This window comes from Lepus europaeus, chromosome 5 (genome assembly GCF_033115175.1).
Source record: "Lepus europaeus isolate LE1 chromosome 5, mLepTim1.pri, whole genome shotgun sequence".
NCBI lineage: Eukaryota > Metazoa > Chordata > Mammalia > Lagomorpha > Leporidae > Lepus > Lepus europaeus.
The window spans coordinates 6418214-6443408 of NC_084831.1; the positions used below are offsets into that span (position 1 = coordinate 6418214).

The window sequence follows — 25195 nt, forward strand, 5'->3', positions numbered from 1 at the left end:
GCCACCGAGGGTGCGGCCGCGGTGTTCCGCCTCCGCCCGGGCCCGGGCCGCGCGTGGCGTCCGTGGCAGTGGGTGAGTCAGGGGTGAGCCCCCGCCCGCGGCCCCTGAGACGCCGGCTCGCGGGGCAGTCAGCCCAGGACTCGCTGGCCAGCCCGAGCTGGGGTGGACTTCTGGGGCCGGATACTGCGGCCCTGAGGCAAGGTCACTGTGGTCACCCTTCCTCCTTCCCGTGGAACCCAAAACCTCGGAAATTTGCCTCTGACGTCACGCGAGGGGTTCGAGGGTTGGCGATGAGGCGGCCGAGGGAATTCTTCGTCTTCAACGCCTGCCCTTTGCCGAGTCCGTGGAGGAGTGGATCCACCTTCCGGGAAGCCGGTTGGCCCCTCTCGGGAAGGGGAAGGCGTTTGGGAACGTGTCTTCCAGTCTGGAGCCACGAGCCTGGGAACTCAACGCCGCTCTCCCTCCTGGGTGACAAGGACTCTGGTGCTGGAGCCTGCTGGGCCCCCCGGGAGCACCCAGGAAGCTGGAATCAGAAGTGGAGCCCCTATGGGCACGGGTTCGAGTCCCCGCTGCTCCACTTCCGATCCAGCTCTCTGCTGTGGCCTGGGAAAGCAGTGGAAGATGGTCCAAGTGCTTGGGCCACTCACATGGGAGACCTGGAAGAAGCTCTTGGCTTCTAGGTTCCGACTGAGCCCAACTTGGGCTGTTGTGGCCATTTGGGGAGTCAACCAGCAGATGGAAGACTAATCTCTCTGCCTCTGCCCCTCTATAACTCTGTCTTTCAGATAAATAAATTTTAAAATAAGAAAGGAAGAGAAAGAAAAGTAGAAAGAAGGGAGGGGAGGAAAGAAAAGAGAAGTGGAGCCGGGACTCTAACCCAGGCAGTCTGCTATGGGATACAGGCATCCCAAGTTTCATCCTAACCACTGTGCCAAATTCCTGTCCTGGGTGGAAACTTCTGTTCCCCACCCACCCTTCTGAAAAACCAGCAATCCACGGGACATCAAAGACGTCATTTCAGAGGTCCGGTCACTGCAGTTAGATTTCTGCTGCCCAGGACAGACTTCCAAAGTTGACCGTCATAGAACTCTACCAGAAAGAGTTGTTCTGTCACTTGTGTCTGATCACAGAATTTCTTATCACTATGCATTGTTTTTCAGAATTAGACACGAAGCTACTTTCTTAGAGAAGAATGGTGACACACTGGTTGGAATGATTCCAGTAGCCTACCTTACAAAACACTTCAGATTCAAAGAATTCCTTTGTAAAAGTAAGTGCCTGTTACATTAATGTGATTAGCTTTAAATTTTGGTAGGTTAATATGAGGGAAAGTATCAATGTTGACGGTAAAATGGAACTCAGTGACTCTAGTGCCAAACAGAACTGGAAAATACGGGAAACATTGAAAGAATTTGCTGAGTAAACACTTTGTCACCATGTGCTTCTCTGATGTTGATGATGATAATATAGCATTCGATTTAGGCATTTGTGCTGGTTTTTCAGCTTTATTTATTTGAAAGGCAGAGGTCTTTTATCCACTCGTGCACTCGCCAGCTGCCCACAACAGCTGATGCTATGCTGGCTGATGCTGTGCCTGGCTGAAGCAGAGCTGTGAGCTCAGTCCAGCTCTCCCACATGGGCAGCAGGAACCCAGTCACTCTGGCTTGCTGCCTCCCAGGATGCACGTTGGCAGGAAGCTGGAATTTCAAGCAGAGCCAAGTCTCAAGCCGAGGTACTCATATGCGGGGTTGGGGCGTCCCAAGCAGGAAATCACCTGCTGCGCCAGAGCTGGCACCTTGTGCTCACTTTAGTGTTTGTAGTCGTGAAAGCTGTGGAGGAGAGGCCTTACCGTGTACGCCCTGTATTCACCTTCTTTCTTAACTGATCAGTGGTTCTGTGTTGTTGGATGTTCTTACATACCAGGGTTCTTTTTTTAAGGTTTAATGGATAATGAGTATTTCCAGTGCTTAAGTAAGAAATCGGTTTGGTTTCCAATTTTCCAAGCCTTCAAATGAGAGACAGAAGAAGTTGGAGAATGAGGAATGATATGTTCTGTGGTCATAGGAGGCAGGACTGAGGAGCCAGGAACTCCATCCGGTTCTCCCACGAGGGTGGCAGAGATGCAAGTAGAGTTGGGAGTCATTACTAGGAAATCAGATACATCCTGCTTGGCAGCTGGAGGAGTTTAGGACACTTTAGCTTGCTTGGACTTGGGATGGGAGCCCAGGGAATGCAGACTGTTGTAACTAGGTAGAGAGAATGCTGGGGCAGGGGAAACAAGGCTAACAAGAAGTACTATTAGCCAAAGGCTCTCTGAACTCTGGGACCTCTGTTGTTTTTGTTAAGATTGATTGATTGATTTGAAAGGCGGGGGGGGGGGGGGAGGGAGAGAGAGAGAGAGAGAGAGATCGATCTTCCATCTGCTGGTTGGCTCCCCGAGGAGCAACAACAGCCAGCCATGCTGGACAGGTTGAAGCAGGAGCCAGGAGGTCCATCAGGTCTTCCGCATGGGTAGCAGGGGCCCAAGCCCCTGGGCCATCTTCTGTTGCCTTCTGAGGTATATTAACAGGAAGTTGGGTCAGAAGTGGAGTAGCCTGGGCTCAAACTGGCACTCTGGTTTGGGATACTAGCATTGCAAGCAGTTAACCCCCCGTGCCACAATGCTGGCCCCTTGGGCCTCTTTTTAATGCCTGCTAGTGGATTGCTTATACCATTGTAAATCTTGCATGATGAGTAAGAGTATGAACTTGTATTTTCTTTTTAAAGATTTATTTATTTATTTATTTATATGAAAGGAAGAGTGACAGAGATGAAGAGACCTTACATCTGCAGGTTCACACCCCAAATGCAACAGCCAAGGTTAGGCCAGGCTGAAAGCAGGAGCCAGGAACTACATCCCGGTCTCCCATGTGGGTGTCAGGAACCCAAGTGCTTGGACCATCATCTGCTTCCTGCCAGGCGTGATAGCATCTGCTGGTTCACTCCCCACATCTAGGTTGCATCTGGGAGCCAGGACCCCAGTCCATGTCTCCCACATGGGTGGCAGGGACTCCACCACTTGAGCCAGCACTGCTGCCTCCTCCGGTGTGCATTAGCAGGAGGCTGGAATCCAGAGCAGGTCCCGAACTCCAGCACAAGCACTGAAATACAGGACATGGGATTCCAACCCAGGTCTGAACGCCTAGACCACATACTCACCCCCATTCATTTCTGATCAGCATTTGAGTTTCCAGTTGTTGCTTTGTGTGGGTATATGTTTTCATTTCTCTCTATTATTTTAAGCTATCATTAAAAAAAAAAAAGATTTATTTGAAAGGCAAAATTATAGAGAGAAAGGGAGAGACACAGAGAGAGAAAAATCTCCCATCCATTGGTTTTCTCCCCAAATGGCAGTAATGGCCGGGACTGGGGCGGAGCCAGGCTGAAGCCAGGAACTAGAACTCCATCCAGGTCTCCCGTGTGTGCGGCAGGGAGCCAGGTACGTGAGCCGTCATCTGCTGCCATTCAGAGTGCCCATCAGCAGGAAGCTGGATCGGAAGTGGAGGCAGCACGCAACCCCAAGCACTCAGATGCTGGCATCCCAAATAATGGCTTAACCTGCTGTGTCACAAAGCCCACCACACCTTTTTTTCTTTAAGATTTATTTATTTATTTAAAAGAGAGACAGAGAGAGATCTTCAATCTCTGGTTCACTTCCCAAAAGGCCACAGTGGCCAGGGCTGGTCCAAGCTGAAGCCAAGAACCTGGAACTCCTAGGTCTCCCACATGAGTGACAGGAGCCAAGTACTTGGGCCTTCTGCTGCTTTCCCAGGTGCATTTGCAGGGAGCTGGATTAGAATTGGAGCAGCCAGGACTCGAACCAGTGTTCCGATGTGGGGTGCCGGCATTGCAGGTGGCAGCTTAGCCCACTGCACCACAATACTGGCCCCCATCCCCATCCCTGCTGTTTTAAAAAAGATTTATTTATTTGAGAGGCAGAGCTACAGAGAGAGAGAGAGACAGAGAGAGATCTGCTGGTTCACTTCCCAAATGGCTGCAACAGCCAAGGCTGGGCCAGATCGGAACCAGGAGCCTGAAACTCCATCCTTGTCTCCTGCATAGGTAGCGGAGTCCCAGGCACTTGAGCCATCCTGTCCTCTCCCAGGCTCATTAGCAGGAAGCTTGCTTGGAAGCAGAGTAGCTGGGACTGGAACCAGCACTCCCACATGGATGCAGGCATTGCAAACGTGGCTTAACCCACTGTGCCACAATGCCATAAAAATTTCCAAGGAGCAAATATTGGTTGGATTTTGAATATATTTTGAAGGTGGATCCATCAGAATTTCTTGATGAGGGGTGGAGGAAAAACAGAAAGACGTTAAGGATAATTTGAGGGCCGGCGCCACGGCTCACTAGGCTAATCCTTCGCCTGTGGCACCGGCACTCCGGGTTCTAGTCCCGGTCAAAGCGCTGGATTCTGTCCCGGTTGCCCCTCTTCCAGTCCAGCTCTCTGCTGTGGCCCAGGAAGGCAGTGGAGGATGGCCCAAGTGCTTGGGCCCTGCACCCCATGGGAGACCAGGAGGAAGCACCTGGCTCCTGGCTTCAGATCAGCGTGGTGTGCCAGCTGCAGCGCGCCAGCCTCAGCGGCCATTGGGGGAGGTGAACCAACGGAAAAAGGAAGACCTTTCTCTCTGTCTCTCTCTCTCACTGTCCACTCTGCCTGTCAAAAAAAAAAAAAAAGCATAATTTGAGGTATTTGGGCTTCAGCAAATGGGATGGTGGAATTTTCGTGGACTAAGATCTTCAAGTCGATTAAGGTTGTGGGGAGCAAGATAGAAAGTTCAGGGGAAAAAGAAACTTCCAATAGAAACTCTGCCTTGAGATAACCTGAAATCTATCTGACTTGTTAACATCTTGGTTGGTGAGGTCGAGAGAGTGCAAGAGTGTATTGTTTTTACCTTGTTTCTTCCAATCCTAACAATTACTTCCAGGGCCTTTCACTGTCCAAGTAATGATTTTGAAAGTATTTAATAGGGGATCCTTTTCTGCTAGCAGTGGTAATATTTCATTTTAGGATGTTGAGACTTAGCAAAAATAATATAACTATCTTCTTCCCTTTTGTAACTTTGAAAATTTGAACTTGATTTCAAATAAAATCTAAACAGAAAACTATAATAGAAAAAAAAAAAAAAAGGAAGTCCTTATTTGCAGTGAGTTTGGTTCTAGTATGGATCCTGTGTTTTCAGTTCCTCTTTAACTTTTGTCCCTGCTTGTTAATCCTTAAAGGCAACTCTGTTCCAGATGTCTGGTCTTGAAGTGCTCTCTGTTGTCTGCTCTTATATTCAGCTTCAGCTGTAGATCCCCTAGGCATAGCAGGGTAGGAGACCATTGTGTGCTTGCGGTGGGTCGTCATGCTGCGGGACCGGGACAGCCAGCCCAAGGCACATCTCTGCGGCAGGGGACCAGCAGGACTCAGGCCAGCTTTAGACTGTTGGCTTGGCGTCTGGCTTTGGACAGGTCACCCTGGACAGCCACATCAGCCCCATGCCCGAGGAAAGCACTGGGAGATGGAGAATGGGGTGATTAAACAGCTGGGGGTAACCCGAGAAGGGCTGCTTCCCGCCAGCCCGACCCCTCCCCTGTGTCTCCTTTGCTTTTCGTGTTCCTTAGCTTCTTGGACCTCTTGCTTTGAAGGAGGCTCGGCGCTCAGCTCCCCTCCTGAAGCTGCCCCTTGCCGTCTAATAGCCATGATGGCTTGTTGTGCACCTTGCAGGACGGGTAAACCTTTGACGAGGACAGGTTATTTGGGAAGGTTTTTTGCTTACCTGTGGAAGCCAGGCTGCTGACTGACAGGAGCACAGACAAATAGTAAAGTTCAGGGGTTGTTTTTTCCTATATTTGAGAGAAAAAAAACCATGAAGAATATTTTGCCTTATAATCAGAGCATGTATTAAAAATGTTTTTTGCCACAAGGATTTAAGTAAATGTGCCAGCTGGAACGCTCACTGCTTAATGTGCTCTGCTGCCCGATTAACATCCTAACTACTTTGTAAAATTCTAGAACAATGGGCCGGCGCCGCGGCTCACTAGGCTAATCCTCCGCTTTGCGGTGCCGGCACACCGGGTTCTAGTCCCGGTCGGGGCACCGATCCTGTCCCGGTTGCCCCTCTTCCAGGCCAGCTCTCTGCTGTGGCCAGGGAGTGCAGTGGAGGATGGCCCAAGTGCTTGGGCCCTGCACCCCATGGGAGACCAGGAGAAGCACCTGGCTCCTGCCATCGGATCAGCGCGGTGCGCCGGCAGCAGTGCGCCTACCGCGGCGGCCATTGGAGGGTGAACCAACGGCAAAAGGAAGACCTTTCTCTCTATCTCTCTCTTTCACTGTCCACTCTGCCTGTAAAAAAAAAAAAAAAAAAAAAAATTCTAGAACAATGGAACTTACCCTCCAAAAGCAAAATCTCTGGTGGATTTTTTTTTAACTTTCCCCAGAGAAGTGTTTTACCTGGGACACGTGTTTGATTAGGAATTCTGTTTCTACAGCCCTCCAGTTTTAGTGTAAGGGGCAAATAAATACTGAAGACTAATGGTGTATTCATTGTTTACAGCTCAGCTTTTAGATTAGGATGAGCCCTCAGGTAGCTACAGTTAATACGTACGCAGTCAGCAGCCAAACCCGTCAGCACCACGGTGCAGGCTCCCACACCGAAGGAGCCCACACCGAAGACCGAGAACACCCCCTTTAGTGCCTGTGCGGCCAGCTCCACGTGAGTAAGCAGCACCGTGAAACCTACATGGACAGGGACGGGGAACGGCGTTGGTTCCTGGGTCAGTCATCTCAGAAGCACACTCTCCTCCCTCCCTCCCTCCCTCCCTCCCTCCCTCCCTCCCTCCCTTCCTTCTTTCCTCCCTCCCTCCCTCCCTCCCTTCCTTCTTTCCTCTCTCCCTCCCTCCCTCCCTCCCTCCCTCCCTTCGTAAGGCAGAGCATCACAGAGAGAAAGACAGGGACATCTTCCATCTGCTGGATCACTCCCCAAATGCCCTTGACAGCCAGAGCTGGGCCCTGTCAAAGCCAGGAGCCAGGCACTCCATCCTATTCTCCCACGTGGGTAACAGGGACCCAAGCACTTGCACCATCATCTGCTGCCCTCCTAGGCGTGTTTGCAGGAAGCTGGATTGGAGGCAGAGCAGGTGGATTGGAGGCAAATTGGCGCTCTGACATGTGGTACTGGCATCACAAGCAACAGTTTAACCCACTGAGCCACAACACTGGCCCCCATATTTTTTTTTTTTTTTTTGACAGGCAGATTAGACAGTGAGACAGAGATAAAGGTCTTCCTTCCATTGGTTCACTCCCCAAATGGCTGCCACGGCCGGCGTGCTGTGCCGATCCGAAGCCAGGAGCCAGGTGCTTTCTCCTGGTCTCCCATGCGGGTGCAGGGCCCAAGCACCTGGGCCATCCTCCACTACCCTCCTGGGCCACAGCAGAGAGCTGGACTGGAAGAGGAGCAACTGGGACTAGAACCTGGGGTGGCGGCGCCACAGGCGGAGGATTAGCCTAGTGAGCCACAGCGCCGGCCGGCCCCCATATTCTTTTAAACATTATTGATTTGTTATCTATTTATTTGAAGAGGAAGACAAACAGGGGCTGGCGCTGTGGCATGGCAGTTAGGGCCTCCGCCTACAGTGCCGGTGTCCCCTGTGGGCGCTGGTTCGAGACCTGGCTGCCTCACTTCCGATCTGGCTCTCTGCTGTGGCCTTGGAGAGCAGTAGAGGAGGGTCCAGGTCCTTGGGCTCATGTGGGAGACCCCGAGGGCTCCTGGTTTCAGATCAGCTCAGCTCCAGCTGTTGCGGCCATCTGAGGAGTGAACCAACAGATGGAAGACCTCTCTCTCTCTTTCTCTCTGCCTCTCCTCTCTCTGTGTAGCTGACTTTCAAGTAAAATAAAAATAAATAAATAAATAAATAGGCCAGTTCTATTTATTTATTATTTATTTATAATATTATTTATTATTAAGTCTCTGTCTCTCTCACTGTCTAACTCTGCCTGTCAAAAATAAATAAATAGATAGATAGATAGATAAATGAAATAAAGACAACAAGCAGATGCCTCCCATTCATGATACACCACTCATGCACAGGTTCACTCCCCCAGATGCCCACAGTGTCCTTGGATAGGCCAGGCTGAAGCCGGAACCCAGGAGCCCAGGAGCTCAGTTCAGGTCTCCCACATGGAGGGCAGGGACCCAGCCACCTGGGCTAGCATGCTGCCTCCCAGGGTCTGCATTAATAGCAAGCTGTAGTCAGGCACTAGGGCTCCAACCCAGGCTCTCAGGTGTGGGACACAGATATCTTAATCACTAGGCACATGCCTGTTCCCCATCCCCTACCCCAATCCTCAGGAACTTTTTAAAAAATTCTTTTTACCTGAATTTTAAATATGAACTTTTTCGTATGCTCAGTCTGTGAGCTGAAGAACAGAAATCTTTATCTTTAAAAAAAAATTTTTTTTAAAGATCTCTCATCTGCTCCCCAGATGGCTGCATCAGCTTGAGCTGGAAGCCGGGAACCCAGTCGGGGTCTCCCAAAGGGCGGCAGGAATCCAGTAACTTGAGCCACACTGCTGCCTCCCAGGGCCCGCATCAGTAGGACGCTGGACTGAGGAGTCAGAGCCGGTTACTGAACCCAGGTACCCTGGCGCGGGAGGCAGATGTCCTGACTGACGTCTTGGCCCTAGGACAGACGTCTGCCCAGAAAGCCCGATCTTAGACATTTTTGTCCTAGCGGGATTTGGCAAATAGCAGACACTTCGTACGTGCGTGCCAGACGACCGGACACTTACCGATTGTGAAGAAAGTAAAGATGATGTTAGCAACCAGGTTGGTCAGGAGAGGTTGGCTGCAGTATCGGGAAGATCGGGGCCTAGAAATCAGCACACTGGGTGACAGCCTGTTTTAGCACTGATCACAGGAAGTCTGAGCACTGGCCCCTGAACTCTGATCTGAATTCTGACTCAGCATTAACTGGGCTCTGGGTGACTCCTGTCACCGTAGAACCTTGCTTCCATCACCATGATTGCAAGTTAACACTGTAAAAGTCTGCAAGTGATAGGGAGCGTTGCTAAGACTCATAATTGATGGATAAGTGATATTTACCATTTTTCTAATTTGTTCTAGTTTGATATTTTGGTGAAACTGTTTTGTGACATTTCTGACCTTTTTTTTAAAGATTTATTTATGTATTTGAAAGGCAGAGTCAGAGAGAGGAAAGGATAGAGAGAGCTTCCATCCACAGGTTCACTCCCCAAATGGCTGCAATGACCGGGCTGGGCTAGGCCAAGGCTAGGAGCCTGGAACTCCATCTGGACCTCCCACGTGAGTGGCAGGGACCCAAGCGCTAAGGTCATCATTTGCTGCTTTCCGAGGCACAGTAGCAGGGAGCTGGATTGGAAATGAAACAGCCAGGACTCACATGGGACGCTGATGTCACCAGCAGCGGCTTGACCACTGCACCACGGTGCTGGCCCTGCAGTTCAGGCCTTCTTGGGTAAAGAAGGGCAGCTTACTGGACAAAACCTCCTGTGCCAGGAGCTGGCCAGTTAGAGTTAGGCTGGTTCCCAGAGGCCCATCTCCCCCCAGCTTCCCCATCGCTTTAAGTGGACTCTCAGTTCTCACGTTTTTTTTAGAAATTCCACATCTGTTTTCATTTTGAATGAATTACGTTGTGTTTGCTTTATTTACTCAGTGGCAGTTGTTACACTGTTTCTACCAAGACTTTGTTTCCAGCATGAACCTGAAGTAACCTATGAAGCCCAGCCTGTCGCCTGGGCCTGTGCCGCCCTCTCCCCTGAGGGCCTCTGCTGCTTTCTCCACTGCAGACATTGGCCAGTGCTAGACGTTTGGCACTGGCCTCTGGGGAGCCCATAAACTGAGACATCCGTGCCCTCTTTGTCTCCCATTTAATGGCTTCTTCCACCGTAAGAAGTAAGTGTGGATTAGAAGCGAGACTCCATCTGCCCAGATCTCCGCTGGCCTCATCGTGTTAGGATTTTTGACTTTTCAAAGAGGCGGAGTGACTGCCATTGACAATAGGGACAGAAACCATGGGGCAGGCTGCAGTTAAACAGGTGAGAGGAGTCACAGAGAGCTCCCCGACCACCTGCGCAGGTAAGCCATGCATGCTAAGCCGCTGGGCGTAGGAACTCACCTGAGCAGGACGTAGAACTGGAGGGCCAGAGTGGCGATCCCGAACAAGAACACCGTCACCTGGCTGCATGGGACACAGTGGTTACATTCTCGTTCCTTGTCTCGTACAGCTTCTGTTTCGTGATAATGTGACGTTAAACCACGGAGCTAAAGTTTTAAACCTGAGGTCCATCCTTTTAGGGCAGAGTTATGTCTGGTAATAGTTCATTGAGGGTGTTGACAACTAGCTACCACTGTTGAGCCCCTGCCAGGTAGCAGGCATTGTTGATGCTGATCCCTGGGAAATCGCTAGGGTGATTGCCTTACCATGGCTGTGAGGTAAAGCTATAAGACAACCCACAAGTAATGGTTATTATAATACATGAGCAAATGTGCTAATATTTTATTATATAGTCTCATTTAAGATGCACAAAATCCTGTGAGGTAGGGACTGTGGGTCCTTATTTTACAAACAAGGAAACTGAGTCTCAGAAAGTTTTAAGTGTCTTGTCCAAGAACAGACAGCTGGTGGAACTAGGTGGTACAGCTAGAATTTGAACCCAGGTCTGGGAGTCTGAACCATACCCTGGGCTCTGCTAGCGCTGCCTCCAGCCAGGTGATTTGCGTTGAGTGTAATAATCTGAGAGGTAACCTACCTCCTGCAGCTCACACAACCAGTGTGGCTTGCTCTTGCTGCTCAATGGAAAATTTTGTTTTCCTGAGTTCACATGTACATGGTTTTCATGACATATAAGAAAACCTTCCATAGTTCTATCTCTTTTCCTTACTGTAAACTGTTATTATTCACCGTGATTGTTTATTAATTGGGTTTAGCACTAAATGACTAAGGTATTTGTAGGAATCAGATATACCCTGCAAGACCAGGATTTATCCCCAATAAAGGTACTTAAAAGAATGTATAATATCAAAATATACACTCAAGAGTATTTAAAACAACGGCAGCATTGTTAAAACAAGCATAGAGCTAGCTACAGCTTAAAGTTGCTATGGTGGAGGGGACAGCATCCCTTTAGAGGTGAGGCAGGCTGGCTAGCCACAGTCAGTCACAGCCACAGCCACGGCCACAGTCAGCGTAGATGTCCTTAAACGGAGCATCCTGAGATGGGGTGCGGAAAGCCACACAGAATCCATTGTCTTTGTTTTTAAAGGCTGATGTTTAAAAACTAGCTCGGTGTTTACCAAATATTAATGTTTACATCTCAGTGTTTTTAAAACTTGAAAGATCAGTGCTTTTAAACTTAAAAGTAAATTTTAGTTAAACGTCAAGACATGACCTCCCTTTGGTCACCACGAGCAGGGGAGGGACACTTACAGCCTGAGCCAGTGAGATCTCGGCAGCCGGCAGTGCAAGTGATAGGCAGTGTGGGCCAGGCAGAAGTGAATCATGGGGACACGGGTCCTGGAGCACCCGGAGCGAGGCAGGGGAGATCCGAGCGGTCCTGTTGGAGCCTCCGGGCTCCTGCTCCCATTCGTAACTGCTGGCCCCCCCCCCATGCACCCACCGCCCCCAGGGATGCAGAGGAAGTGCTCTCGCTTGCGTGGGGCTGGGTCCTGCTTCTGTTAAACCCACCCGGGGCTGCAGCAGCTCACGGCTGCTACCTTAACTCCCTGAGGCATTGAGGGTTGAGTGTCTAGTCTGAGCTCAAGCTGGCTGTGTCCACAGTGAATCCAAGAAACTGAGCTGGGTATTTGAGACAGCTTCCTTTGTGCTGAGTGATCAGCTCCCCCTCCCGTCCGCATCCCTCAGAGGATAACCTGGAAACCCGATATCCCTGAGGACAGGGGGTGCTGAAAGCTCTGTGTTGTTTCAGGACCACAGCTGCTCCCTGCAGGCCTGGCATCTCTTGCTCGGCCTTACCGGCCTTAACCTTCTCCCATCTCACTGTCTCTTGGAGAATGGTGCCAGAAAAATGAGACTGGCAGGGTCAGGACTGTCATCAAGCATCATTGGGACCCAGCCCCGCCAACACAGTCCTTGAGAGGATGCCCAGTGGCTGGCAGATGCCCTGATTTCCCCGTAGGGCCCCAGGCACTGTGGGGGTGTGGGATTCACCACCTCCCGGTAACACCACACGGACCTCGTATGGAAATCGGGTGGGGGGTGTAGGGATGGGAGAGGTGAGTCAGGCAGGGGTATGAGCCCCGCACGACTGTGGTATCACCCTTAGAATGACAGCCCAAAGGTTTGATGTTGGAGTCACTGTTCCCCTTCGTTTCTTGATGCCACGCTGAGCATGACGGCCTGTGCTCTCCTTTGTTCCCTCGCAACACTTGGCAGCATCCCTGTGATTCCCCCATGCTCCGCCTCAGATACCTGCCTGTCAGTCCTGTGACATCGCCATCGGCGTCACCCTCCTCCCAGAGAGCAGCTGCCATCCTTTCGAGCACTGTGCTCAGATGCACAGAGGCACGGTGCGGTGCCGTGCACTGTCCTCAGAATCAACCTTCAGCGTCACCGGGGTGGGGTCTGTCATGACCCTGTTTTACAGCTGAAGAAACTGGAGACACAACCAAATAAGGGGCTTGAACATCGTGTCTAGAGCCCTGCTGTCTCTCCATTGCTCAGAGGCCTTCAGAAGTTCCCAATGCTAAGGTGTTGAAGTTCACGTCCATCAACTCCTTAGCTGCAGAGTGCTTTCCCAGGCTGTCCTGCCCCACTTTATCTCCCTTTTTCTTCTTGGTGAATGAGCTTAAAAGGAAACCTAAAATCTGGCCCTGGTTATGCTGCTCACTAGCTTTGCCCACTGAGAGCACAAAACCTGAGCTAAAGCAAGCTGGCCTGGCCAGCAGTTGCCCCGAGAACTGCTGGGCCATGCATAATCCTTGATGCTGGCCTTCTGAGCTTTGTTTCCAATTCACTTTAATCATTATTTTTTTTTTTTTGGTGGGGGATGTTGGTAATAGTGAAAAATTAAAAAAGGTTAGATGTTCAATGGTAGAAGATTAACAGGAGAATCTAAATATCTAAGTATAATATAGATCATTGGAACATGTTGAATGCTTTTGGTCAAATTTTTTGTGGTAAGGATTAAATGATAATGTGTATGAATGTATTTTAAAAGCTGAAAAGAAGCATGCTATCATTAATTATTGTCATTTGTTATGTTTCTACAATAATTATAAAAATCCTTCAAGCTCTACAAATAATTCCTTCCAGAACTCCCTAAAATACTTTGAGCAGAATTGTATTGCTGCTGTTATAAATTCTCAGAAAGATTATTTTGAAGCATGATTTGTTCACATATGAATATTTATTTTTAAAAACCTTCATAATGGCAGTAGTATTTTATTTATGGAGCACTTTTCAAAGAGATAATTCAGAACCGAGCGATCTGGCTTGGGGTGGAAAGGCTCTCTGAGGGCCTGGCACATGAGTGCAGGGGGCCTCCGCTGAAGCACACCACAGTGTCCTTCCAGAGCGCTGAGGGGAAGCGAACGTTCTGCACATCTTCCAGAGAGGAAACCCAGGTGACACGCCAAGGGAAAGAATCAAATGGCAACAGATTAAACGGTGGTGTAGAATGCTAGGAAACAACAAAGAAGCACCTCTGTATTGTAAGAGAAAATAAGTTCAAAAACTATTGGGGATTATTGAATTGAAAAGGATTCTCTCACTGTGGGAGGAATGAAGACATAGACTTTCTCTCCTGCACCCTTTATTAGGAAGCTCCTTGAGGATGTGCTGTGGAGGAGTTAGGAAGAAAAGCAAGAAACAGGGGGTCTAACTCAGGAGAGAAGTGCACAAGATTTCAGAATGACATCTGCACTCGAGACTAGACTTCTTTGGGTGCTGGTGTTGTGGTACAGAAGGTTAAGCTGCCATCTGGGATGCCCAGCCCCGGCTAGTACAGCCATTTGCAAAGTGAACCAGCAGATGGAATGGATCCCCGTGTGTCTCTCTTTGTCTCTCTGCCTTTCAAATAAAATGGGAAAAAAATAATTTGAAAGCAGCAGTGAAAAACTCAATAGGCAGCTTGGAGGATGATGCTGAGGCTGTGTAGAAACCTCAGCGTGAAGACAGGGCTGGAAAGTAGAAGATGCGAGAACATAGGATAGTCCGTGTGCTGCCACTCCGAGTCGTTGGCATTTCCAAAGACCTCAGGGAAGCTGGAAGGAAGGAAGTCTTCAGTGAAACAATCCAAGGACTTTTCCAGAACCAGAGCTTATGAGTGTCAACACTGAAAGGGCTCGCTGGCCGCCCAGCACAATGGGTGGGAATAGAACTGCAGTAGGAGACACCATTGCAGAGTTTCAGAAGACCGAGCAAAGAGAAGGGCTTATCAGCCTCCAGAAGGGAGAAGAAATCATTTCAAAGACTCCAGAATTAGAAGTGACTTTGGGTTTGTCACCATTAATGCTGGCATCCAGAAGCAATGCTTCAGAATTCTGGGAAAAGTGCCAGCACTGCGGCTCACTAGGCTAATCCTCCGCCTTGTGGCGCCGGCACACCGTGTTCTAGTCCCGGTCGGGGCACCGGATTCTGTCCCGGTTGCCCCTCTTCCAGGCCAGCTCTCTGCTGTGGCCCGGGAAGGCAGTGGAGGATGGCCCAAGTGCTTGGGCCCTGCACCCCATGGGAGACCAGGAGAAGCACCTGGCTTCTGCCATCAGATCAGCGCGGTGCGCTGGCCACAGCGCGCCAGCCGCAGCGGCCATTGGAGGGTGAACCAACGGCAAAAGGAAGACCTTCCTCTCTGTCTCTCTCTCTCACTGTCCACTCTGCCTGTCAAAAAAAAAAAAAAAAAAAAAAAAAAAAAAAAGAATTCTGGGAAAAGCTAAACTTCAACAACTAGAGATAACTGTAGTTTGAAGTATGGGAAAGGACAGTGAGGGAGCATGGGAGCTGACTGTTGTAGGTCAGTAGGCACCACTCAAGTTGTGTAACTTAAGAAAGCACCAAGTTACTGGTAGGATCTACCTGAGGAAATGGCGAGAAAGCCGACGGTGGTTGCCTTTAGGGAGCTGTTCTAAATCTGTACAGACTTCAGTAAAATCTTTAAATCAAATGCTTTTTTTAAAGGTTTATTTATTTATTGAAGAACAGAGTTACAGAGACAGAGAGGTCTTCCCTCCACTGGTTCACTCCCCAAATGGCCACAACGGCCAAGGCCAGGCCACGACCAAGCCAGGAGCTGGGAACTCCATCTGGCACTGGTTTGAGTCCTAGCTGTTCTGCCTCCAATTCAATTCCCTGCTAATGTGCTAGGAACGCAGTGGAAGATGATGTAAGTGGTCAGGCCCCTGCCACCCAAGTGAGAGACCTGGGTGGATTTCCAGGCTCCTGGCATCAATCTGGTCTAGCCCTGGCTGTTGTAGCCATTTGGAGAGTAAACCAGTAGATGGAAGATCTCAGTCTCTCTCCATCACTATGCCTTTCAAATAAATAAAATAAATCCTTTATTAAGAAAAAAATTTGAAAAATCTTTTATAACTAGTTTTCTTTTCTTTTGTAGACAACAAGGGAGGTTCTGGAGTCTTCCATTTAGATCAACAACTTCAAGTTCTTACCATGGCCAACTCAGAGAAGACAGAAGTGGTTCTTCTTGCTTGTGGTTCCTTTAATCCGATAACCAACATGCACCTCAGATTGTTTGAGCTGGCCAAGGACTACCTGACTGGGACAGGTAGGCTCAGTAACCAAACGCAGCATAAGCTGGAGACCTGTGTGGCTAGGTGGGTTTCAGAATACATATGTGATCAGCTGGGCACAGACCTGCAGCCTGACTTCCCTGTGCAGGCACCCAGATGTGAGAGGAGTAAGCTGTGCCCCGGAAGGACTCAGCATCCAGCTAATGGCCCATTGAAATAAAAATGTGTATTTATCGGGGCCAGCATCATGGCCTAACAGGTTAAACTGCTGCCTGTGGTGCCAGCATGCCATATGGGTGCTGGTTCCTGTACCAGCTGTTCTACTTCCAATCCAGCTCCCTGCTGATCTGTCTGGGAAAGCAGCAGAGAATGGCCCAAGTGATTGGGCCCCTGCACCCACGTGGGAGACCCGGAAGAAGCTCCTGGCTCCTGGCTTCAGCTTGTTCCAGCGCTAGCCATTGCAGCCATTTGGGCAATAAACCAGCAGATCAAAGGTCTCTCTGTCTCTCTTTTCTCTCTAACTCTGCCTTTCAAATAAATAAATATTAAAAAAAAAAAAAAAGTTTTATCAGGCCGGCACCGTGGCTCAATAGGCTAATCCTCTACCTTGCGGCGCCGGCACACCGGGTTCTAGTCCCGGTCGGGGTGCCGATCCTGTCCCGGTTGCCCCTCTTCCAGGCCAGCTCTCTACTGTGGCCCGGGAGTGCAGTGGAGGATGGCCCAAGTCCCTGGGCCCTGCACCCCATGGGAGACCAGGAGAAGCACCTGGCTCCTGGCTTCGGATCAGTGTGGTGCACCAGCCACAGCACGCCAGCCGCGGTGGCCATTGGAGGGTGAACCCACAGCAAAGGAAGACCTTTCTCCCTGTCTCTCTCTCTCACTGTCCACTCTGCCTGTCAAAAAAAAGTTTTATCGATTTAGGGTGCAGTATAAGGAATAATAAAGATTTAGCAGCAATCCTCAAAACAAGTTTTTTAAGTTTTATTTATTTGAAAGGTAGAACCATAGAGAGAAAGAGAGTTTGCTCCCAACAGCCAGACTGAAGCCAGGAGCCTGGACTCCATCCAAGTCTCCCATATGGGAGGGTGGCAGGGACCCAAGTACTTTTTTTTTTTTTTTTAAGTTTTATTTAGGGGCTGGCACTGTGGCGTAGCTGGTTAAGCTACCACCTGCAATGCTGGCATCCAATATGGACACCCATTCAAGTCCTGGCTACTCTACTTCCAGCTCCCTGCTAATGTACCTGGGAAAGCAGCATTGAAGGATGGCCCAAGTCCTTGGGCCCTTGTGCCCACACTGGAGACCTGGAAGAAGCTCCGAGCTCCTGGCTTCATCCTGACACAGCCCTGACCGTTGTGGCCATTTGGGGAGTGAACCAGCGGATGGCTGATCTCTGTCCCTTCCTCTCTGTAACTCTGCCTTTTGAATAAATAAAAAATAAGTCTTAAAAAAGTCTTATTTATTTATTTATTTTCAAAGGCAGAGTTACAGAGAGAGAGAAGGGGAGACAGAGAGAGAGGTTCTATCCACTGGTTCACTCCCAAATGGTTGTAATGACTGCGGATGGGCCAGGCTGAAGCCAGGAGCCAGGAGTTTCTTCTGCGTCTCCCACATGGGTGCAGGGGCCCAAGCACCCAGGCAGTGAACAGAGAGCTGGATCAGAAGAGGAGTAGCTGGGACTTGAACTGGTGTTTACATGGGATGCCGGCATAGGTGGAGGACTAACCCACTACACCACAGTGCCACCCGGCCCCTCCCCCCCAGCTTTTGTCACCTCATGAGACCTGCCTGCCAAGGGCCTCCCTCTAGGCCCACCTCTGAACACCACAACTGAGTCAGACCTCCAGCACCTGAATCAGCCCATGATTTTGGGGTCTAAAGCCGAGTCCTGTCCACACTGGAGCACGGTGCAGTCTCGCTTGGAGAGGTGAAAAGTTCTGGAGATGGATGCCACAGTGTGTGCGTGTGTGTGCCAAATACCCAAAAGTGGCTGATTTTATGGCATATATATACATATATAAATTACATATACATATATATATATATCTCATAACTTCAAGTAATCAGTAAGTCTGAATCTTCATTTTAAAGAAATAATTTGTGATTATAAAACAGTGTTGATCATAACATCTGTGCATAAAATCTAACCTGTTATGCCTAATATCGAATCTGACTTGTTATCCAGGAAAATATAAGGTTGTCAAAGGCATCATTTCTCCGGTGGGCGATGCATATAAGAAGAAAGGACTCATCCCTGCCCACCACCGAGTTGTCATGGCGGAGCTGGCCACCAAGCACTCAGAATGGGTGGAAGTCGATACCTGGGAGAGCCTTCAGAAGGAGTGGGTGGAGACCGTGAAGGTGCTCAGGTACGTACAGCGAAGCTGGCTCTGCCGCTGCGGGAGGGCCTGGGGAGCTCCATGCTTCAGTGCAGCTCGCATGAACGCACAGACTCTCAAGACCGTCGCTAGGGTTGGAGGGTGTCGGCTATGCCGCTCCGGGGTGAAGTCCTAGAACGCAGAGCACAGCGACCGAGCAGGTGTCCGTGGCCTTCGTGTCTCTCATGTTTTGTGAGGCTGGAATGTCTGCTGTGGGGTGTGTCTGTTAGAAAATGGAGGACATGGTTGGCGCCGCAGCTCACTTGGCTAATCCTTTGCCTGCGGCACCGGCACCCCAGGTTCTAGTCCCAGTTGGAGCGCCATATTCTGTCCCGGTTTCTCCTCTTCCAGTCCAGCTCTCTGCTGTGGCCCAAGTGCTTGGGCCCTGCACCCGCATGGGAGACCAAGAGAAGCACCTGGCTCCTGCCTTCAGATCGTGCAGTGTGCCGGCCGTAGCAGCCATTTGGGGGGTGAACCAATGGAAAGGAAGACCTTTCTCTCTGTCTCTCTCTCTCTGTCTCTCTCTCTCACTGTCTAACTCTGCCTGTCCAAAAAAAAAAAAAAAGAAAACGGAGGGCGCTACCAGGTCTGCCTGGGCTCCAGGTGGCGAGGACAGGCTTGTGAGAGGGTGTTATTGTCATCAGTCCTCCTCCGTGTAAACCAGAGAAGGTCAGGGATGCTTAAGCTTGCACAGGCCTGATTTTGTGAATTTGTGTGTCGCTGCCATGACAACCTTTGGGGGTTACCATGGCCCTCTCTGCTCATAGCTTTGAAACAGCTCAGTTAAGGATTCCGAAACCAGAATACATCACATCTAATTACGTCTTCATATTATTATCTTGAGTATAAAAGGCTTCTGAAAAACATGTCTGTCCAAAGTCTCTTGTTAGAGTTCCGAACCTTCCAGTTATTGTCTCTGTGTGTTGGTCAGGGTTTGGAGTAGGAAACAGAAGCCACTTTGGGTATTTTTAAATTATTTATTTATTTATTTATTTGTAAAGATTTATTTATTTATTTGAAAAGTAGAGCAGCAGAGAGAGAAAGGTCTTCCATCTACCAGTTCACTTTCCAAACGGCCACAACAGCCAATTCTGGGCCAGGCTGAAGTGAAGAGCCAGGAACTCCATCTGGGTCTCTCGTGTAGATGGCAGGGACCCAAATACTTGGGCCACCTCCTGTTGCCTTCCCAGTCACACATTAGCAGGGACCTGGATCAGGAGTGGAGCAGCCAGGACTCCAGCTGGCACCCATATGGGATGGTGTCACGAATGGCAGCTTAACCCACTGCGCGCCATGTCAGCCCTAACTTTAATTTATTTGAGAGGCAGAGAGCTAGACAGAGGCCCTAACCGCTGTTCAATCCCCAAGTGCCCACTGCGACCCCTGGCTGGGCCTGAAGCCAGGAACAAGCCAGCTCAGTCCGGGTCTCCCACTGCTTGAGCCGTCAGCGCCGCCTCCCAGGGTGTGCACTAGCAGGAAGCTGGGATCAGCATGGAGATGACCCTCCAGTCCAGACACTCCCATAGGGGACACGGTCTCCTGCCCACCAGGCAAATGCCTGCCCTTCCCACCACCACACCCGCTCCCAGTGGAGAGGAAGGGGTGTGAGTGCTTAGGCAAAGTGTTAAAAGTGCAGACGTGGAAGCTAGGGCATTTCAGGGTCACGATTCTTAGCTGTACTTGGAGTTCAGGAACCTGACACTGCTTCTGCTGCTGTTAGACAGCTCAGAGTCCTAAAGGTGGTTGACAATGACTGTGGGGTCTGGCCCCCAGGGTCTCAGCAGCAGAGTAGCCTCCCTTACCTCTCACAAGGGAATCTCACCAACACAATCTCGGTCCCATCCAGGGTCCACCCGGAGGACTGCTGGGCAGTGTGTTTAGGGCTGGACAACCTGAACCTGGAGCGCAGATGGCATAGTGACTTGCCAAGAGGACTGACTTTTCAGGCTGGGCAGGGAGCAGAATTTCTCCTACTGATTGTTACAAAAGAGACCAGGTTCCTGGGCCCCAGTCTTGCCCAAGTCTCTGAGGGTCCATAGTGTCCATGTACAGGACACGTACACCCCTGCTCTTCAGGAGAGAAGGGACTGAGGGCACAGAGGGCCCACAGTTGGCCCCCACAAGTGTAGCGCATGTCACGTGGTGGTGCTGCCCAGGTCAGAGCAGTGGGCGTCCTGCACGACTCCTGCCCTTTGTCCCTCCATTGTAGGCCTCTGGGTCCTCCTTGCTATTGTGGCTCTTTGTTACTGGGTCAGCCACTCTCATCAGTGGTCAGCAGTGTGGGCTGTGGACCAGACTGCTGGGGTTCAAGTCCTGGCCCTGCCCCTGCTAAGCTAAATGACCTATGCAATGTAGTCAGTGTCCTCCTCTCTCAGCGGGGATAGGAAACAATTCTGCTATAAAACTGGCAGTAATATAGTTGTGTTATTTCTTTTCTTTTTCAGTTGTCAGTCATCATAGAGTCTTTTTTTTTTTTTTAGTTTTTTTTTTTTTTAGATTTATGTATTTGGGGCCGGCGCTGTAGCATAGCAGGTAAAGTAGCCGCCTACAGTGCCAGCATCCCATATGGGTGCCGGTTTGAGTCCCGGCTACTCCACTTCTGATCCAGCTCTCTGCTATAGCCTGGGAAAGCAGTAGAAGATGGCCCAAGTCCTTGGGCCCCTGCACCAGAGTGGGAGACCCAGAAGAAGCTCCTGGCTCCTGGCTTTGGATCAGCGCAGCTCTGGCTGTTGTGGCCAATTGGGGAGTGAACCAGCAGATGGAAGACCTTTGTCTCTCTGCCTCTCCTCTCTCTGTATAACTCTGAATTTTCAAATAAATAAATAAATCTTTTAAAAAATTTATGTATTTGTTTGAAAACCAGTTACTGAGAGAGAGGGAAAGACAGAGAAAGAGATCTTCTATCCACTGGTTCACTTCCCACATGGCCACAAAGGCTGGGTCTGGGACAAGCCAAAACCAGGAAGCTAGGACTCCATCCAGGTCTCTCACATGGGTACAGAGACCCAAAGCCTTGGGCCGTCTTCCACTGCCTTCCCATGTGCATTAGCAGGGAGCTGGATTGGAAGTAGAGTGGCCAGAACTTGAACCAGTGTCCATAAAGGATGCCAGCATTGCAGGCAGTGGCTTAACGTGCTGTGTCACAATGCCAGCCCCTCCTTTATTATTATTATTATTTTGTTTTATTTGAAAGGTAAAATGACAGAGAGAGGGAAAAACAGATCCTCTGACTACTGGTTTACTCCCCAAATGGCTGCAACAGCCAGATCTGGGACAGGTTAAAGCCAAGGGCCAGGAACTCCATCCTGGTCTCCCACATGGGTGTCAAGTATGCAAGCACTTAAGCTGGTGCTGCAGCTCACTAGGCTAATCCTTCGCCTGCGGTGCCGGCACACCGGGTTCTAGTCCCGGTCAGGGCGCCAGATTCTGTCCCGGTTGCCCCTCTTCCAGGCCAGCTCTCTGCTATGGCCCGGGAAGGCAGTGGAGGATGGCCCAAGTGCTTGGGCCCTGCACCCCATGGGAGACCAGGAGAAGCACCTGGCTCCTGGCTTCAGATCAGCGCGGTGCACCAGCCGCAGCGCACCGGCCGCGGCAGCCATTGGAGGGTGAACCAACGGCAAAGGAAGACCTTTCCCTCTGTCTCTCTCTCTCACTGTCCACTCTGCCTGTCAAAAATAATTAAAAAAAAAAAAGGTATGCAAGCACTTGAGCCACCCTGCATTGCCTTCCCAGGTGCGTGAGCAGGAAGCTGGATCAGAAGCAGAGCAGCCAGGACTCAGACCTGCTCTCCGATGTGGGATGCTGGTGTTACAAGCAGGAGCCTAACCGGCTGCACAGCACTGCCCCAGTGTAGCTGCTTTGTCATCAGCAGTCACAATAACAAATGGTGACTGCTGCCTCCTGTGTTCCAGAGGCTCTGCTTGGAGCTGGGGTTGCAACTCCAGCACCCACTCCCCTCCATTATGGGGATAATAATATTGATGAGCCAGGATGTCGAGAAGATTTAATGAGATAATCCACCTAAAGAATTTAGTGTGGTATGTGGTATGTTGTAAATAATGAAAGGTAACTCTGTAGTTAGGATGGTGATGGCAGGCACCCAGGGCTTCGGGTAATGGGAGCCACCACTTCTCAGGATTCTCCTTCCTCTCTGTTCTGGATAGAGCTGAGCACTCCCACGGGTGGCCGTTCCGACTGTTTGGACTCGTGTGGTTGAACATTTCTGAAACCTGGGGCAGAGGCTCTTAGCATCTCCAGAGGGCCGACAGCTCCGAGGAGCGCTGTGAGAAGCAGGAACGGGGGTCTGGTGTTTTACAGACACCATCGAGAGAAGCTGGCGGCCAGCCACTGCGATCAGCAGCAGAGCTCCCCTGTGCTGGAGAGGCCTGGGCGGAAGAGGAAGTGGGCAGACCAGAGACCAGATTCCGGTCAGAAGAAACCCCTGGAGCCGAAAACAAAAGGTTGGCCTGTTTTACCAGGATCCCCGAACTGGAGTTGGTAGGACTCGGAGGTGGGCCGGCCCCTTTGGGCTTTTCCAGTTCAAGTTTCTTTCCTGGAGGTGCCTGAAAACCCCCCTTGGCCCCCAACTTCTCTCTCCCGCAGTGGTCCTTAACTTCTGAGTTAATCGTGGGTTTCCTTTGGGAGTGTGAATCTGATAAAAAGTGCACGTCTTCCTCCCTAGCACACACATATTTTGATGCAGGGGTTGTTAGAAGAGCCGACTCTGGGCCAGCATTGTGGCGCAGTGGGCTAAGCCACCACTTCTTAGCTGGCATCCCACATGGGCACTGGTTCAAGGCCTGGCTGCTCTGCTTCCAATCCAGCTTCCTGCTAACGTGCCTATGGGGAAGCAAGATGGCCCAAGTGCTTGGACGCCTGCCACCCGTGTGGGAGACCCAGATGGGGTTCCTGGCCCCTGGCTTTAGCCCAGCCCTAGCTATTGTGGCCATGTGGGAAGTGAACAGTGGATGAAGGTCTCCCCACCACACCCTCCCATCCTGCTGATGCTCCGCCTTTCAAATCAATCTTTAAAGAACAAAGCAGGTCCTGAGGGCTGTTTCCCTCTCCCCAGGTGTGCCAAAGGTGAAGCTGCTGTGCGGGGCAGACTTGCTGGAGTCCTTCGGTGTCCCCAATCTGTGGAAGAGTGAGGACATCGCCCACATTGTGTCCGACTACGGGCTCGTCTGCGTTGCCCGGGCGGGGAATGACGCCCAGAGGTTCATCTACGAGTCCGACGTGCTGTGGAAGCACCGGAGCAACATTGACCTGGTGAACGAGTGGATCCCCAATGACATCTCGTCCACGAAGATCCGGAGGGCGCTCAGGAGGGGCCAGAGCATTCGCTACTTGGTGCCGGACCTCGTCCGGGAATATATCGAAAGGCACGATCTGTACAGCTCGGAGAGCGAAGACAGGAACGTCGGGGTCGTCCTGGCGCCTCTGCAGAGAAACACTGCAGGGGCGCCATCGTAGGGCGTCTGCACGGGAGCTCCCTTCCTTCAGGGAGCGGGGCGATCTGCGTGTTAGTGACTGGGGAACGGAGCTGTGGTCCCGCTTCATAAAGTAGAAATGTAGTGAAAATCAGGAGTGAATTAAAGTCCTGTTTTCCTCTTTTATCAGAAGTAGCTGAGGTGGATGTTTTAATGTGGCCTTTACTGTTTAAGACCATACAAGTCCCCTTTAACACAAGGACTAGCAGCACCCTACAGTCAGCAGGGTTTTCGGTGAAACTACAGGCGAGTTGCACAGAACCCGGCTCTGCCTCCCAGGAGAAGCACAGGGCCCTGCTGTGGCGATGAGGGGGACTGATGTTGTTAGGTATTCCTGTTGCTGGACACACAAAGGAGGGGATTCTTGTTTTTCATTTTTATTTAATCATTGAAAGACGGAAACACACACAGATAGACAGCTCCCGTCCACTGGGTCGCTCTGCAGCGCCCACAATGGCAGCGCGAGGCTGTAGCTGAAACCAGGAGGCAAGAACCCGATCCACGTCTCCCACGTGGGTGGCAGGGACCCAGTCCCCTGAGCCATCACCGCTGCCTTTTCCCTCTGCAGTAGCAGGAAGCCGGAGTCAGGAGCCAGGGCTCAGGTCCGGACACACAGGCTGCTTAAGAACCGTTCGCCCTAGGAAGAGATTCTTAAGTTGGTGATCTCATAAAATGAGCCGCTGGTTGGTCATCCCTGGCTGTACAAAGTAAAGCTGTGCCAGTGCTGGCAGAGACACTACAGCAGCGGTCGGTTCCCTCCGGGGCACACCAGGACGACTGACTACGCCCTCCCGAGACAGCCTGGAGCTCCACCCTTGGAGGTAGGGAGTGAGGCCTAAGCCCTGGAATGTCTGGAAAGACATTTTTTTTTTTTTTTTTGACAGGCAGAGTGGACAGTGAGAGAGAGACAGAGAGAAAGGTCTTCCTTTGCTGTTGGTTCACCCTCCAATGGCCGCCGCGGCTGGCGCACTATGGCCGGCACACCGCACTGATCCGAAGCCAGGAGCCAGGTGCTTCTCCTGGTCTCCCATGGGGTGCAGGGCCCAAGGACTTGGGCCATCCTCCACTGCACTCCCTGGCCACAGCAGAGAGCTGGCCTGGAAGAGGGGCAACTGGGACAGAATCCGGTGCCCCGACCGGGACTAGAACCCGGTGTGCCGGTGCCGCAAGGCGGAGGATTAACCTAGTGAGCCGCGGCGCCAGCCTGGAAAGACATTTCTGATGCCCACCTGAGGTGGACAGCCACTGCCCAGCACTGCGTTGCTGTGGGTGGGGTTCAGGGCGGGGCCGCTCGAGGTGACATCACAGACATCATACTCCCTTGAGTGAGGAGAGCACAGGGCTGTGAGCGGTCCCATTTCAGGATCGTACAAGTTTGAATGCTCTTAGTCTTCATTGATAGCTGAAAAATCAAGATGAGTGGGAAGCCAGAGGACAAGAGAAGGAGCGCACCGGGCTGGCCCGGTTTCCTGCAGCCCAGAATTGTGGGAACTGATGGGTGCCGTGTGGGGTAAAACCCCGTGCTCCGTGGAAAACTCAAGTTCTACAGCTCCCTGCCTGGCTG

General features: G+C 50.9%; 1 protein-coding gene across 4 annotated transcripts; it reads left to right on the plus strand.

Moving 5' to 3' along the window:
• NMNAT1 (nicotinamide nucleotide adenylyltransferase 1) lies at positions 1-23757 on the plus strand. Of its 4 annotated transcripts, none has more exons than XM_062190403.1 (6): positions 1-72; positions 1161-1270; positions 15629-15799; positions 17950-18133; positions 22460-22602; positions 23214-23757. In XM_062190403.1, exons 2-6 carry the CDS (start codon positions 1213-1215, stop codon positions 23612-23614), a joined length of 957 nt encoding a protein of 318 aa, XP_062046387.1. In that variant the 5' UTR covers positions 1-72; positions 1161-1212; the 3' UTR covers positions 23615-23757. The 4 variants fall into 4 exon arrangements, with proteins under 4 accessions (XP_062046387.1, XP_062046388.1, XP_062046389.1 ...); XM_062190404.1 differs by lacking the exon at positions 1-72 and adding an exon at positions 118-196; XM_062190405.1 differs by lacking the exon at positions 1-72 and adding an exon at positions 8510-8662 and having other exon boundaries at positions 1186-1270.
• The last annotated feature ends 1438 nt before the right edge of the window (positions 23758-25195 follow it).

What these genes read in the sequence shown, in the direction of transcription:
- NMNAT1 (XM_062190403.1), top strand. Translation starts at nt 1,213, where the DNA reads ATGATTCCAGTAGCCTACCTTACAAAACACTTCAGATTCAAAGAATTC. An exon ending in CAAAGAATTCCTTTGTAAAA is followed by an intron (nt 1,271 to 15,628) that starts GTAAGTGCCTGT and finishes TTTCTTTTGTAG; the next exon opens with ACAACAAGGGAGGTTCTGGA. An exon ending in GAGACCGTGAAGGTGCTCAG is followed by an intron (nt 18,134 to 22,459) that starts GTACGTACAGCG and finishes GGTGTTTTACAG; the next exon opens with ACACCATCGAGAGAAGCTGG.